The sequence below is a fragment of the Balaenoptera acutorostrata genome, chromosome 14 (assembly GCF_949987535.1).
Source record: "Balaenoptera acutorostrata chromosome 14, mBalAcu1.1, whole genome shotgun sequence".
In the NCBI taxonomy this organism is placed as follows: Eukaryota; Metazoa; Chordata; class Mammalia; order Artiodactyla; family Balaenopteridae; genus Balaenoptera; species Balaenoptera acutorostrata.
Genome location: NC_080077.1, coordinates 69,091,599 through 69,107,064, shown reverse-complemented (window position 1 = coordinate 69,107,064; position 15,466 = coordinate 69,091,599). Strand labels below are relative to the sequence as shown.

Genomic DNA, 15,466 nt, shown 5'->3' with positions numbered 1-15,466 from the left:
TGATGTGGGATGCGCGGCTTTCTCCATATCTCTGGGCCTGGATTCTCTGATACCAGGAACTATCGTATTCATTTATACCAGGAAGGCAGAGGTGCTCAGTGGGGAGAATTGGAAGCCCATCCCACTCTGGGCACCATCAGAAGCTGGCGTTAGACGTGGAGTATGGTCTTGCCAATGCATCCTAACTGAGGAGGTGAGGGTGATGAGTTGGAGAAGGGTGGAAAGTTCTAGAACTATTTCAAAGACGAGCTCAATTTTTTTTCCGAACAGCATACAGCAGACCTGCTGGCAGGGAGTAGGCAGACTGAGATTCCTCACTGCTCTGGAAGTAGATACAAGTCACACCTAAGGTGCACATTCAAGGTAGGAAAGAGAATGGCTGCCTCCCATTTGGGGCTGGGTGGTGTTCGAATGCTTCCCTTCTGCAGGATATAAGGGCCTTATTCTGTATCAAACCACAGTTGTCATTCCTGCCACAAGCACTAATGTTGGGGTCGAAGGTGCATATGATCATCAGTTCTAAGTGACCAGGTTTTCCTACAGAAAACTTTGGGACCATGATACCGTTTTCCTAGAATGGATTGAATAACTTCATGTCTTCAGGCAAAGGACTCTATTTTACCTCTGACACCTAAGATGTTTCACAGCAGTGCATGTTTGCTAGTCCCGTTATATGGTCCCTGAAGCCCTCGCCTCAGTGGGGAGCCCGTGGAGGGAGTGGAGTTCAGCAACTGGTAATTTCAGTTTTCCCACCTGGTAGGTGGGGTAAGGCCATGCACTTCGGGAAGCTCAGATCCCGGCAGCACTGCATTCTCCTGCCATCACGTGAATCCATCCTCACTGCCAGCTCGGCCAGACCACTTATGAGTCCCACGCACTCAAGTTGTCTGGCCTGCCCACCATTCAATATCTTGTTTTCCCTTTACATCAAAATCCAAGACTCAAATGATCAAATATTCTTTTCTGGCTTAGATGTATGTACACCCTAATCACAATTCTAAAATCCTTGCCTGCAATTCACTGTATCTTGGCATTGGTTTTTCCTCTTCCCCATTTACTTTCATTACCTTTTTATTTTCAATTAAACCTATTATTTTCAGATAATTGTAGATTCACATGCCCTTAAGAAACAATATTCTTCACCTAGCTTCCCGCAATGGTGATGTTTTGCATAGCTATAACACAATATCAAAACCAGGAAACTGGGCTTAATGCCTTTTGTTTACTCTCATAGGCACTGGGGATTTTTGTGGGGTTTTTTTGGCCGTGCCATGTGGCATGCAGGGTCTTAGTTCCCCAACCAGGGATCGAACCCATGCCCCTTGCACTGGGAGCATGGAGTCTTAACCACTGGACCACCAGGGAAGTCCCTGGCACTAGGGATTTTTTAAATTGGGAGTTGAGGAATCGCATTAGTGTTATCACATTTTTAAGATTTCTAATCAGATTAATCAGGTAGCAGATAAGGGTCAAAACAAGAGGAAGAGACATGGCTTCTCTGGGAGGAAAGAGTTCCTGAGGCCTCCAGCTCTGTAATCTCTAACATAGGGATCAGAGAAAATCAGTTTACAATGTGTAATGATATGTCTTTATTTCATCAACAGAAATGGTGTCTAGACAAAATTCAGTTAACACTAGCAATTCAACTGAGTTTTTTTTTTTTTGCACAATAGTATATTTACAATGAGTAAATGAAGTTTCAATTCATTAGTTCATAGCAATGCTTTTTTTTTCCCCCAAAAAGGTAAAAATTCTTAGTTACAGAGAATAAGCATCAACAGCCATTTCATTTTTTACAGTTAAAAACCACAAGAAAAACCACAATCACTTAGAAAATAAAGACAAGCCTAAGAACTAGTACAATAAAATGATGCATTGAATTAAGTTACATTAATCGCATAGAATCTGTGTAAAAAGTATGTAGAAAAACACCTGATGTAACCTGTTACAGTCGTTGACCAGTTATGAGAGGTACAGAGGGTTATACAGGTAGATATGTGTGAAAACTGTCCGTATTGTTTGACCTGGGGAGGAAGAGGAGAGGGGCTGCAGCCCCTTGCATACACTGAGAAGACCCTGTTTTGAATATGGCCTCTGGAGTTTGTAAGGCATAGATTAGAGGTGCACTTGCATCAGACTGGTTCTGGAACAAATTCTCACGGGCCCTTCGGGCCTCACAAGCAAAGGTGGTGCTTGCCTTGAATGGCTCACCGTGTCTAACCAGCGCCCGAAGCTCCTGCACGCCTGCGGAAGCTTCCCGATCACTCACTAGAGGTGGCAGGTCTTTTACCTCGGCGCATGAACGGGCATCCCAGCATTTACACCTGCGAAATGCATTGTTAGGACTCATGTGGAGGTCACCCCTCTGTCTCCAGACATGTTTTGGTAGAAGACTTAGCATCAAACTGTAGGAAAAACCCTTTTTGTCCAAGTCCCTTCACTCTTGCCTGTCCCCACGGGAACATTTGGCACCGCAGGGGAGTCTACCTGAAATGAAGGCTCTGGGTGCACTTCTGTGTCTAAGGAGGCCACTGTGTTATCTGAGGTCAGTCCACTGGAATGGAAAGGAAAGTCAGAGCTGTTTGTCCATTGCTTGAGAGTGCAATGCACACACCATGTCACAACAGGCAATCAAAGCTACGAAGGTGGGCCTCTGCAACCAAGTGGGTTTTCTTTACAAAATGGCAGCATCCTTTTCATATTACAATGAAAATGCACTGATATCCATGTGATATAAATATTATCTCCCAGGGTGGAGTGTAGGAAAATACTATACACTTTTTTTTGCAAGAAATGTTTTTGCACCGTCGGTTGAATAATTTATCCTCCATCTGCCACAATAGGTCTTTTCTATGTACAAAGACTATTTGCACGCAGTTTTGTGTACAAATGTATTCTATTCTACGGCATCCGTCTTTGATGCCTGGGTCAGGAGATGGCTCGGGCTGTATTCGGCACACACAGCTTGAACACAATGCCCCCATGCACACAGACTGCCTGCACGAATGTCAACTCCACACAGGCGTTGATCTGAAGACTGACTCGCCAGGAACTGAACCTACAGCAAAATCCTCAATTTGGGGACGAAAGACCAACTCATGGTCCAGTGAGCAGCTTTATTTTTTTTTTTTAGTCTTTTGGCCGCGCTGTGTGGCATGTGGGATCTTAGTTCCCTGACCAGAGATTGAACCCGTACCCCCTGCATTGACAGTGCAGAGTCGTAACCACTGGACCGCCAGGGAAGTCCCAGCTTTATTCTTTAAAAAAAAAAAAAAAAGTATGTTTCTTTGACTATTTATAGTGATTTGAGGACAAAACTTGATTCTGGCTGCCTTCTTGATCGGCAACTCCTCCAACCATTGTTAAGCACTAGTGGCACAGTTTGAAGTCATGTATTAAGCGGCTCCTAGTTGAAATGGGGTATAATGTATAGAACTAGGTAGCTAATAGGGTTTCGAAAAAGCTTTGCAGGCTTTTACACATTTTGGGAGGATTATGCTCAACATAGCATGTGGATCAGCTTGAAGGGGCAGGATTCAGTGGTTTCTTAAAAGGCGTATCATTTTCACACCTTTGTTTGTTTGTTTCTTCTTCTTTAATGGCAATCATAAAGCATTAAAAGAGAAAGTGTAGGTTTAGACCTCTTGATGGTAATACTGGACTTCACAGTGTGCCCACCTGGCTTTTAGCAGTCCCCTCATACAAGTCCTGTTGCTGGTCCCTGCCTTCCTTTTCAAGGAGAAGTGGCAGTTGACATACTAATCACCAGCATTTTTTTTTTTTTTTTTTTTTTTTACTTCCTTGGGAAAGCAACACAAGGATTAAATCCAAAATCATAGTGCATCTTAAAAGCAGCATACCTTTAGAAAGACAGTTAATAAATTACTTGTACACTATACAAAATAACATTTCCTAGTGCAGCATCACCTCTGACGCCTGAGTCATTGTTAGGGAACCCAGAAGAGAAGGAGCAGGTGGGCTACTGACTTTGCCAGCTCTTTTTTTGTTCGTTTTTGCAACGGTTTTGTTCCAGAATCAGTATGTCATGAAGTTCTTTTATTCAAGGCACCCCCGGATAACGAAGAGAAACAGACACATACGGCAAAGCATGCACCTGCCCAAGCCTGACCAACCTGAACGAAGTGAGGTTGTCCAGAGAGACACAAGTAGAACAAAGGCAGATCCGAGGGGAGGACCAGTTTCAGGCGGATGTTAACTAGCCACAGAGCCACCTCCACTGTCCCCGTTCCAACAGCCCACGCCTGACCCAGCCACCTGGAGACACAACTCGCCTGTCGCAGGGACCCTCCTGAACATTCCGTAGCCGGAGAGTCCTTTATATCTGTAAGGATGGACCCTTAAAGATACCACTAAATGTCACCATGCCGTGCAGATGCTATTCCTTGCTGTTAACTTGCTTTTCTCTTTCAGAAAAGACACGAGTTGCACTAAGGGATCCCAGGGAAAGGAGACAGGCTGGTTTTTAAAATTCCACTTGAGGGAACTTGGACTCTGGTCCCCAGCTAGTCCTCCCTTTGAATCAACCCGGAAATAATCTTAACAAGCACACGGTTCAGAGCTGTAAGAGACACAGACACGTCACGTCAACAATTGCACAAAGCCAGTCGCTTGTTCCTGGTGGATAGTGAACCAAATCCCAACAACTTGTTCACATCTCTAAGAAATCGAAAGACAGTTTCTCCAGCAGTGTTTTTAACCAGTTCCCACGGCCAGGGTGGCAGGGGTGTGACTGGGGCAGAGGAAGAAACGCGAGGCAGGGGCTGGTGGGAGGAGGCTGTGGGCTGAGTTAGCAGGGAGGAGAATAGAGGACACCCGTCTCCGCCCCCCAGCGGGAGGCCTGCCGCGCAAGACAACAGAACGGGGACGGCACGAATGGGCTCAAGACTGCCAGATGCACATGTGTTGGTACCAGGGTCAGTCACGCCAACGAGCTGGTTTGGACCTTGTTACGATACGAGCAGAAAACATTCCTTTTTCCAAAGAAGAGGAGGTCACTTAAAAAAAGGCAACAAGAGAGTTAAAAAACCAAAATAATACTGTTGGCCGACTCTTCCACCAGAACACACGCCTGTGATGGATCACGTGATTCCAACCGAGTTTAAACTCGAGCTGTCACCAGTTTTTCCCAAAGGCAAACCTCACGGTGAAGCACAGAACTCTTCCACTAGGCCAAGAAATCCCAACAGCCACAAGAAAAACGGTACCTCCAACTCAGAGCTGGATCACAATCTGTCTCAGACAAGCACGCACCATACATACACACAGGAGAAAAAACAAAAACCCAGAGGCAGGTTTTAAAAGTGGAACTATTTTCAAAGAAAAGCCTTTTTTTGTTTTAATCCTACCGCATGAACGAACAAATTTCTGGCATTCATACATATTTAAACATTTAGCACTAATATTTGTACAGAAAAAAGTTAATAATACTAAAACATATGTTACTATGATTTCACTTTTCGCCTACGTCATATACTAATTTCCCCTTTTACATGCAGCTTTAATATCGTCCAAACAATGGCACAAAGAAAGAAACAAAATCAACCACCCAGTCCCCACTGCCCACCACCCCATCCCCACATCAGACTGTTCAGGACTTTTCCTGCAGCCGGCCCAGAGGAGGGAGGGAGCTGATCTCTCCCCTGCGCCGGCTGTGGCGTCCGGCACACCTTCCTGTAAACGTGGCCAGGGGCCAACATGCCCCCTGAGCCAAGGGAAGCTGCTCTCTGTGGGTTGCAAGCCAACTAGTTTTGCAGCAAGAGAAGGAAATGATCATCAGGTGAGGGTAAGGTGTGTGCCTGGTGAGTGGGGGAGGTGGGGGTAGGGAGGGCTCCTGGCCATGTCGTGTCCAAAGCCTCAGAATGAAATCTGCCTTCGGACTAGAGAAGGGTGGAAAAACCTCAGAATTCAACTCAAAGCATTTGGAGAAAGAAGAGACAAAGAAATGCTTTTGCCTGCGTCAGGGACAGACCTCAGGCTAACATCTGTCCTGCTCTCTCCTACTCTGGGCCAGCTGCGTTAACCCCAGGATGGCCACCTAAGGGCGGCACCCCCAGGGCTGTGATTCAGACCCCCTCAGGTGAGTCCCCGGGGGAGGCAGGTCCTGGGCTGGGAAGCTGGGTGGCTCAGCAGCCAAGTCCTTCGATGGAGAAGTTCCTACTATCCTATGCTTCCGAGAGCAAGCAGAGGCCTGGGGAAGTGTTGAAATGAATGGGACTTACTCCCGGGCTGAGAAAACAGTTCTAACTTGCTATTTAGGAGCCAATGCCTGCTGAGTTCTGGTACAAAATCACGATTCCTGCTGTTTCGATGCGCTTTTGAGTGAGACGTCCAAACTCTTTCCCCACTTAGGAATCTGAACATCCAGCATCAACTTTGAACTCTCTGCATTTAAACTTTGCTTAGGAAAAGGTGGGGAGGAGGTGAAATATAAAAATATTCAAGCAGATTATTGTCTACATCCTAGGATGAATTCATTATTTGGCAAGATTGTTTTTCCTACATAATTATCATCACCTGAGTGCTTTTTTAATTAGCTGTTTTACTTTTTTAACTAAAAGCCAAGAATATACAGTTTACTTGAGTTATACTGAAGTGACAACTTCATTTAAGAAAATAGGTTTGACCCAAAACTCAGTGCAAGTGGCAAAGTTGACCTTGACTGTACAGTATCTGCAAGAAAAAACCAAACCCATGATACTCAACTGGCACCGTCGGACGGTGCCCAAACCAAACCAAACCAACAAAAAAAGGTCTGAAGTAAAACCTCAAAGAAAGCTTCCAACATTGAATTCTGTCCATAAATAAGCACAACTTGAAAGTGAACGGTGAAGCAAGAAAAACGACCGTCTTAACAGTTACAAACTAGTTCTAGCGTCAAGAGACAAAAGAAGAGGAATGTTGGAACCTGTTTATAAACGAGAAACGAAGTTTCCAGTTTTAGGATGAGAAAATCGAGGCATGCAGGACTTTTGCATATGGAGAGAGATATATATTTTATATATATATTATATATAATATGTACAGTCTAGCTATAAAACTTTGATGTGTATAGAAGCTGTCTTCAATGAAAAAAATCGAACATTCAGAAGAAATTCCTGAGATAGGGTTTGTGACATGGGCCACTGAGAAAAAAAATCCGTGGTTGGGTCCTAGAGGTGTTACAGTCTATCCCTGTTAAGACTGAAATGAACCCACAGACAGACAGCATTGTCACTGTCGTCTTCCCTTGCCTGAGCAAGGGGTAGCACCATCGTGAAGGTAACTAACTATATATCGCTCCTGCTTGAAGGGAGGAGAGAATACTTGGAAACAGTATTGCTGCTAAGACTGCTGTAGTGTGCACCAAATTCCTTCTTGGTTCTTCCAGACGACAGACAAACGGCACCGCAGGCTGACCCATGGACACCTGGGTGGGAGAGGGCTGAGAACTAGGAGGCAGGCCGTCACTAGGTGTAATCTTTCCTGGGCTGTTCATCGGTTGTACACTTATCAGTCATTTCCTGGCAGAAGTCCACGGTCACCGTTTGGCTCCTGGGTTCCAGAGGAGGTCCTCTGTCTGAGAAGGTTCCTGGGTCAGTGCCTTCCAGCCTCCGAGCAGAAGTACAGTTCTCTGAGGCGCTGCTGGGCGCCCAGGGGGGCCCAGGGGCCGCCGTGCCCTGCTCCAAGCAGCAGGGCACGCTTTCCTCCACCGCACACTGGGGGGCGGCAAGGTTCTGCTCCGCGCCCAAGGGCACGGGGTTCATACCGGAGGCTGTGGGGAGACCCATGGGTCTGAGGACAGGGCAGTACCGATGCAGGGCCTGGATCTGCTCGGGGCTCTGGATATCTCGGCAGACTTCCTGGGAAAGGCAGGAGAAGTTGTCCAGCAGTTCCCCCATGCACGCTTTCAGCTGATTCCTCTCCGACAACAGCTTCTCTTTCTCACACACCTGAACAACAGAAGAAAAAGAAAAGGCCTGATCCAGCCTGAATGGGAGGACCCAGCATCCTGTTTTCTGGGGCTTTTCTTTTTAAAAAAATTTTAACAGGTTTGTTGAGGTTGAATTTACATGCCATAAAATGCATTAATTTCAACTATGAAACAATCAGTGATTTGTAGTAAATTTATAAAGTTGTGTAACCATCCCATGATACAATTTTAGAACAGTCCTATCACCCCAAGAATCTCTCTCACGGCCACTGCAGTCACTCCCCATGCCTACCCCCAGCCTCAGGCAACGACTCACCTGCATTCTATCTCTATAGATCTACCTTCTCTGGAATTTCATATAAATGGAATCATACAAGCCCACATCATTATTTTTTTTTTCTATTCTTTTTCAAATTCTTTTCCCATTTAGGGTATTACAGAATATTGAGCAGAGTTCCCTGTGCTATACAGTAGGTTCTGGGGGTTTTCCAACTTTGGTTTTTGCATCCTACATTATAGTGTAACTCATGAATGAGTAGGTCAGGATCTAGAAACTTAAAAGAGAATCTATCCAGACAGCCTGGACACATACTTCTGCCAAGTCTCCCATCTGAGCAGCCCATCCAGATGTGTCACTGACCCTGACACCTTCCCTGTGGTGCTTCTTTTCATGCCTCTCTGAGGCCCAGCCGAGTGACCAGCAAAATCACCACCAACCAGAAAACTGCAGAGAATCAAGGTTCCAGTTGCCTGGAATTTGGGGTTTGCAGAGAATCAATCGGAAAACTCTTAGTCCCAAACCTTGTAGTTGAAAATCTCCCCCAAATGCATTAGGTTGCGATTGCTGAAGGTCAAAAACAGTCCATCAGTTCCAACTATATGACATTCTGTAAAAGGGCAAACCTAGAGAAACAGTAAAAAGATCAGTGTTTGCTAAGGGGTGGGGTGGGGGAGGGAGGGATGAATAGCTGAAGCACAGAGGATTTTTAGATGAAGCTACTCTATGTCACTGTCGTGGTGGATACATGTCATTCATTATACATTTGTCCAAACCCATAGAACATACAACACCAAGAGTGAACCCTAAGGTAAATTATGGACTTGGAGTGATTATGATGTGTCATTATAGCTTCATCAGTTGTAACAAACGTACCACTCTGGGGAGGCTGTGAGTGTGCAGAGGTAGAGGGCAGGTGGGAACTCTGTATTTTCCCTTCAGTTTTGCCGTGAACCTAAAACTTCTCTAAAAAAAGCAAGTCTATTTAGAAAAAAAAAACGACGAAAATTGCAAAAAGAAATCAACCATCAGCAGTTTCACATGATTAAATCTTATACTTCCCTGGTGGCACAGTGGTTAAGAATCCATCCACCTGCCAATGCAGGGGACACAGGTTCGACCCCTGGTCCAGGAAGATCCCACATGCCGTGGAGCAACTAAACCCGTGCACCACAACTACTGAGCCTGCGCTCTAGAGCCTGTGCGCCACAACTACTGAAGCCTGTGCGCCTAGAGCCCATGCTCCGCGACAAGAGAAGCCACCGCAGTGAGAAGCCCGCGCACCGCAACGAAGAGCAGCCCCTGCTCACCACAGCTAGAGAAAGTCCGCGCATAGCAACAAAGACCCAACGCAGCCAAAAAAATAAATTTTTTAAAAATACTATATCAGTAGGCTCTCTGGCCTCTGTAGCTGATGGACTGAACACAACGGCACAGATGGCTGGGGACTGTGCAGTGAGTCCCAAGACCAATTCTCTCTGGACACAGGAAGCAGGGACAGAGGTGAGGAGGCTGAGCCCTAGAGTACCAGCCCAGGGTTCTGAGATATTCTCCTTAGAGAAAACCCCACATAAGCTCTTGTGTTACTAAAATTCATCACCCCATCAGAGAGATGAATTTAGCCACCACAGGGGAGACTGATGAAGGTTTTCCCATAACTAGCTGTGTGAGGAGAGAAGATGAGGAGGCTCTGTGAGGCGCACGCAGTGAAATGGATGGGAAAACGGGACATCTGAAGTGCTGTGAAGTGAGTCCTCACCCTTTGCAAGGGTGCGCAGGAGAGATGAGGAGAGGATGCAAGAGGGTGGGAAAAAGAGCGGGGCGGGGTGGGGAGAGAGAGAGAGAGAGACAGAGAGAGAGAAGCAAACATTACCAGTGGGTCTCCTACATGGGAGGTGCACGTGCCGAAAGACGAATGCAATCTGGCAGGCAGTGTGGGCATGTGTGTCGGAGACAGAGATTTACACGGGGAAAGGGCACCTGCTAAAATATTTATAAATTTATCAAGAAAACATGTTTTAAAAATGAAAAATAAACAGATGTACAAGTGCAACTCGAGAGGAATACATTTCGCAAGTTTGCAAAAGCAGAGTGAGTGGCATGCTGGAGACCGCGTGGGTGCGGGCGGGAGTGAGTGGGCAGGAGCTGGGCCCCGTGGGGCGGGACCAGCCTGCCCCTGCCCACCGGGAGCAGGCGCTACTCCCCAGAGCGGGGGTGGGTGTGGAGTAAAACACATCCGGAGGGCTCGCCAAGAGAAGAAATCTTACACTTGTGGCTGTGCAGCTTGGACCTCCTTACCTGGACCTGCAAGTCTGCAAAATGGGAGGCAACACCAGCCCCAGGAGGGATCGCGGTCTCCATTCTGCCACATCATCCTGGCCAAGCCACCCACCCCTCCACGTCCACTGATCTACGAAAGATCCTGGGCCACTTTCTAGGGGGAAGAAGATGAAATGCTGCACGTGACAGGGTTTTGGCTCTCTGCAGGAAAGGCAGTAGAAATCAAGGCCTCGGTTAAGAACAGGATGCTTGGGCTTCCCTGCTGGCGCAGTGGTTGAAAAATCTGCCTGCCAATGCAGGGGACACGGGTTCGAGCCCTGGTCTGGGAAGATCCCACATGCCACGGAGCAACTAGGCCCATGAGCCACAATTACTGAGCCTGCGCATCTGGAGTCTGTGCTCCGCAACATGAGAGGCTGCGATAATGAGAGGCCCGCGCACCGCGATGAAGAGTGGCCCCCACTTGCCGCAACGAGAGAAAGCCCTTGCACAGAAAGGAAGACCCAACACATCCACAAATAAAATAAATAAATAAATAAATAATTAATTTAAAAAAAAACCAAAACAGGATGCTCTAAGTCACAGGTGTACATCGACACTCTCATTCAGCAGGGAAATGCAGCACATTACTCAAGGGGTTTCCAAAAAAGCAGGGGGAGAACTAGGAGATGCCTTCTTGGTTTCTCAACCGAACAATATTAGCAAAGAGCTTTAGGTATCTGCCAGGGGCATGGCTTAGACTTTCCTATTTGCTCAGTATTACAAAATTACAGAGAAGAGTGCTAATTACAAAAAGTCAGGCGTTTCTCAAATATGGGTGATTAGAGTTATTCTCGTACCTGAAAAAGAGTGCAGGGCTGAATTACTATAGACATGTGCTTAAGGCCCTGAAACCTTATACCCAGCAGGCTCAGCCTTGCCTGGGTCCCAACCTAAGCCCAGCAGGCTTTCCAAAGACCCACACTCATCAGCAGCAATATCTTGCTTCCTTATGTTGGCTTAAATTAAACATTTTTGTTGTTGTTAAAACAACATTAAAGAAAAATTTGAAGGAAAGAAGGAATTTGTAATCTCATGACTCAGTCACAATTTCTAATACATTTTAGGGCAACAGACCTTTCCTGAGAGGCTTCTCAAGACTGTCTTGTTGTGAGGAACCTACAGTCTAGGGCCAGGGCTGAGGAGAGACACATACACGGATAATGCAAGACTAATGTGGTAAGTATGAAGCCAAAGGTCAGATCAGGGCTCTGAGGACAGGTGCTCAGCCTCACCAGGGACTCAGGAAAGGGGCTTATTGGAGAGGTGACAGTAACCTGACTCTTAAGGAACAAAGGATGTAGTCAGAGAAAAAAAACAGTCGAGGACTGTCCGAGGTAGAGGAGAAATAGCAGAGGCATGAGCACAGAGGTAGAAACAGCAGGAGATGGGGCTGAGGGGAAGAGCATCCAGTTTGATTTTATTGGGGGTCCAGTTCCAAGAAGAGAGAGGAAGGTGATGCTGGAGGGTAGACTGAATCATGGAGAGCACAGTGCATCTTGCTAAGGAGCTTGGCCTTTATTTTGTAGGTGATGGCAGCCACTGAACATGGGCACATTTTCCCTGCTTGGCTGGTGTTAATTAAGAGAAAAAAAAAAAAGACCCCAAGGTCCAGGACTATCTTGGTAACAGGTAACATTTACTCAGGCTTCTCAAATGTCTTATTTTGCTCTTAGGTTCTCGTTAGGACAACGGCTTACCAGGAGGCAAAGGACTGCCACGTATAGCCTGAGGACCCAAACTTAGATCATGACCACAGTCCGTGGCCTCCCTCTTCTTCAGCCTGACACAGACAGGGCACCTGGGATGAGTTTCCAGGATTTGGCCGGCAGAAAGGCTGAGCTGAGTGAAGGTGCGTTGATTGCCTTCAAGGGTACAATCAGGAGCCAGAGGCCACCTGGATTTACTTCCTGTAGCTTAAGGTTGCTTATCAGGGAGAAGGGAGTGCAGAGCTCTGAGTGAGGGGGAGGCTTGGGAGATGGGAGATTATTCCCCAAGACAAAATACTCTCAGGCACAGGGAGGAGGTGACAGCCACTTTGAGGCAGAATTCAGGACCCTGGGGCTGTGAAGGGCTTCAGGAGATGACATGGCTGAGCGATCCCTGGTGGTAGGCTGGTGTCCTGCCTCTAACCTACACTCCTCCATGGGAGGTGGGAGAAAGCAGTGCAAATAACAAGATTTGGAATCAGGCAGCTGGGTTTGCATTCAAGCTCTGCCACATAGTGGGGAGTTACCTAACCTCTCTGCACTCTGGTTTCCTCCTTTGTAAATGGAGATAAAGTAGAACCTAAATCATAGGGTTGATGTGAGGATTACATGTGATCACCTACAGAAAGAGATTAGAATAATATCTGGTCCACATATGCACTCAATAAATGTTAGCTCTCAGCACATGTTGAATGGAAAATAAAAAAGAAGCACCTCTAGGGGAGGGAAGGAATGGGAGTTTGGGATTAGCAGAGGCAAACTATTATATATAGAATGGATAAACAACAAGGTCCTACTGTAGAGCACAGGGAACTATATTCAATATGCTGTAACAAACTATAATGGAAAATAATATGAAAAAGAATATATGTATAACTGAGTCGCTTTGCTGTACAGAAGAAATTAACACAACACTGTAAATCAACTATATGTCAATAAATTTAAAAAAATATACGAATGGCTGAAAGATATAAAATACTGACACACAATCACACACCTGCACAGACACACACACATTACAGATGTAAAGGTATTATTTTTGTTGAGAACTCGTTAAAAATCAACTCGAACTTCCCTGAACGGTGGCCCTTCTCTCTACCTCTCCGGCCTTCGCTACCATAACTTTGCATCAGCCCCGGTCACTCCAGGTTGCTGACAGCAAAGGGCGGGCCAACTCACCAGTTTGCGGATTTCACATTCTAAGTTCTGAATACAGTCCAGCTTCCTCTTGCGGCAGCGCTGGGCCGCGATGCGGTTCTTGCTGCGCCGGCGGACGTCGTGAATGAACTCTAACTGCTCTGAGGTTAGCTTGTGCATCTTAATCATCATCTGGAAATCATTCCTTGGAAGATCTGTGATTTGATCTACAGGAAAGGGAAGTTTGACCTGGAACCAAGAATAACAGAACATGATTATGGCAGCTGGAGTTTTGTTTTCATTCTGGCAGGTGGAACATCAAAAATTGGAAAAACCTCCTTTTTACAATGACCAACTACTCTGAAAACTACTGAAGCAGGCAGTGATTATTCTTTCCTGTTTCAAAAATAAATAAGATGTAATATTCAGATAATCAAACAGAATGTGAGTACACACATTATAATGTGGTTATTATTCCTGAGATCTTTGAAGCAAACAGCATGGAAAATATTGGAAAATGTATACACTGTCATTGCTACAGCACTTTTGTAAGAAGGGCTCTATAGTTAGTTGAAACCTACTCCCACTGAGCCTCAACTCAGTAAAATGACAGTTTATAGACAGACATCAACTGAAGAATCATCTAAAACACTTGAATGAAGAGAGCACTGCACACCTTGAAGATGCTGGAAAGATGAAACAGTCAGTGTAATTTGTAGTTACAACCGCATAAGGGAGATGTAGGGAAAGAACCTGGAGAGGCTACACCAGTATGATCTAGGAGTTAGAACTGGGCTTTAGTCCTTCCTGCCAGACGTGAGACTGCAGGCTGGTTACTTTACTTCTCTGAGCCTCAATTTCCTCATCTGCAGAACTGGGGCACGCTTTTTAGTTGCACAGTGCTATACACCCATTAGGGACTTTGCATTTTTGGAAAATACAATGGCCAACCCTTCTCACATTTTCTTTTACAACGTGATGTTGACCTTCCTCAGTCAAGAGGTGGGATGCGTGTTCCTGCCTCTTGACCAATACAATGCAGGAGGAGTAACGGCGTGTAACTTCTGAGGCTACATCATAAAAGCTGTGCAGCCTCCCCTTAGGCCTCTTAGATTGTGCTTTCTGGAGGACACCAGCTGCTGAGCCTCAAGGACACTCAAGCAGCCCTGTGGAGAGCCCCACGTGGAAAAGAACTGAGGCCTACAGCCAACAACCAGCATCAGCTCACCAGTCACATGAATGAGCCACCTTGGACGTGGATCCTCTGGGCCCAGGCAAACCTTCAGGGATTGGCCCGAGACAACATCTGACTTCAACCCCATGAGATATTCTGAGCCAGGAGTGCTCAGATGGGCCACTCCTGAATTCCAGACCCATAGAAACAGTGAGAGATGTTAAATGATTATCATTGTTTGAAGCCACAAAGTTTTGGGGTGATCTGTTATGCAGCAACAGATAACCGATGCAGATACTATTATCAGAAAGAGTCCTACTTTCAAACTCCTGACAAATCAAGGCAGGTAAGCATCATCCAAAGAGAGGACACTTGTCTTTTAAGAGATGGATCTATGTCCTCCTTATATTCTGTTACATGCTTCTTTACAACCCTGTGGCGGTTTGAAATCTTTCTTAGGAAAAGAACTGCTGTTCCTGCGGGCTTCCTCAGCACCCACAAGGTAGAGAACACAGGCCTGCACCTTCCAGCAGTCTGCCATCGCCCTCTTCAAGACTACTGACGAGGACTTAGAGACTGAACTTATGGTTACCAGTGGGGAAGGGTGGAGGGGAGGGATAGTTAGGGAGTTTGGGATTGACATATACACTCTGCTATATTTATATATTTATTATTATTTTTTAAAGAATTTTATTTTATTTACTTTGGCTGCGCCAGGTCTCTTAGTTGCAGCATGCATGTGGGATCTAGTTCCCTGACCAGGGATCGAACCCAGGCCCTCTGCATTCAGAGGGCAGAGTCTTACTCACTGGACCACCAGGGAAATCCCTACATACCACTATATTTAAAATGGATAACCAACAAGGACCTACTGTATAGCACAGGGAACTCTGCTCAATATTCTGTAACAACCTAATTAA

At 46.0% G+C, this 15,466-nt stretch overlaps 2 protein-coding genes across 9 annotated transcripts in view; one reads left to right on the top strand and one right to left on the bottom strand.

Annotated features, from left to right (window-relative positions):
* GJA10 (gap junction protein alpha 10) overlaps nt 1-13,415 on the top strand; it is a 30,984-nt gene extending 17,569 nt beyond the window's left edge. For 3 of the 4 annotated variants that reach the window (XR_003621839.2, XR_003621838.2, XR_003621837.2), the window contains 2 exons: nt 271-363; nt 4,066-4,194. The gene's annotated coding sequence lies outside the window, so the exon portion shown is untranslated. Of the gene's footprint in view, nt 1-270; nt 364-4,065; nt 4,195-11,593 lie in introns of those variants that run through there. The other variant, XR_009005255.1, reaches the window with a different exon arrangement.
* BACH2 (BTB domain and CNC homolog 2) overlaps nt 7,467-15,466 on the bottom strand; it is a 364,544-nt gene continuing 356,544 nt past the window's right edge. For all 5 annotated transcript variants that reach the window (XM_057528127.1, XM_057528128.1, XM_057528131.1 and 2 more), the window contains exons 6-7: nt 13,415-13,621; nt 7,467-7,949 (exon numbers count right to left, since the gene is read on the bottom strand). In XM_057528127.1, the coding sequence (XP_057384110.1) occupies nt 7,467-7,949; nt 13,415-13,621 (690 nt within the window). The remainder of the gene's footprint in view (nt 7,950-13,414; nt 13,622-15,466) is intronic.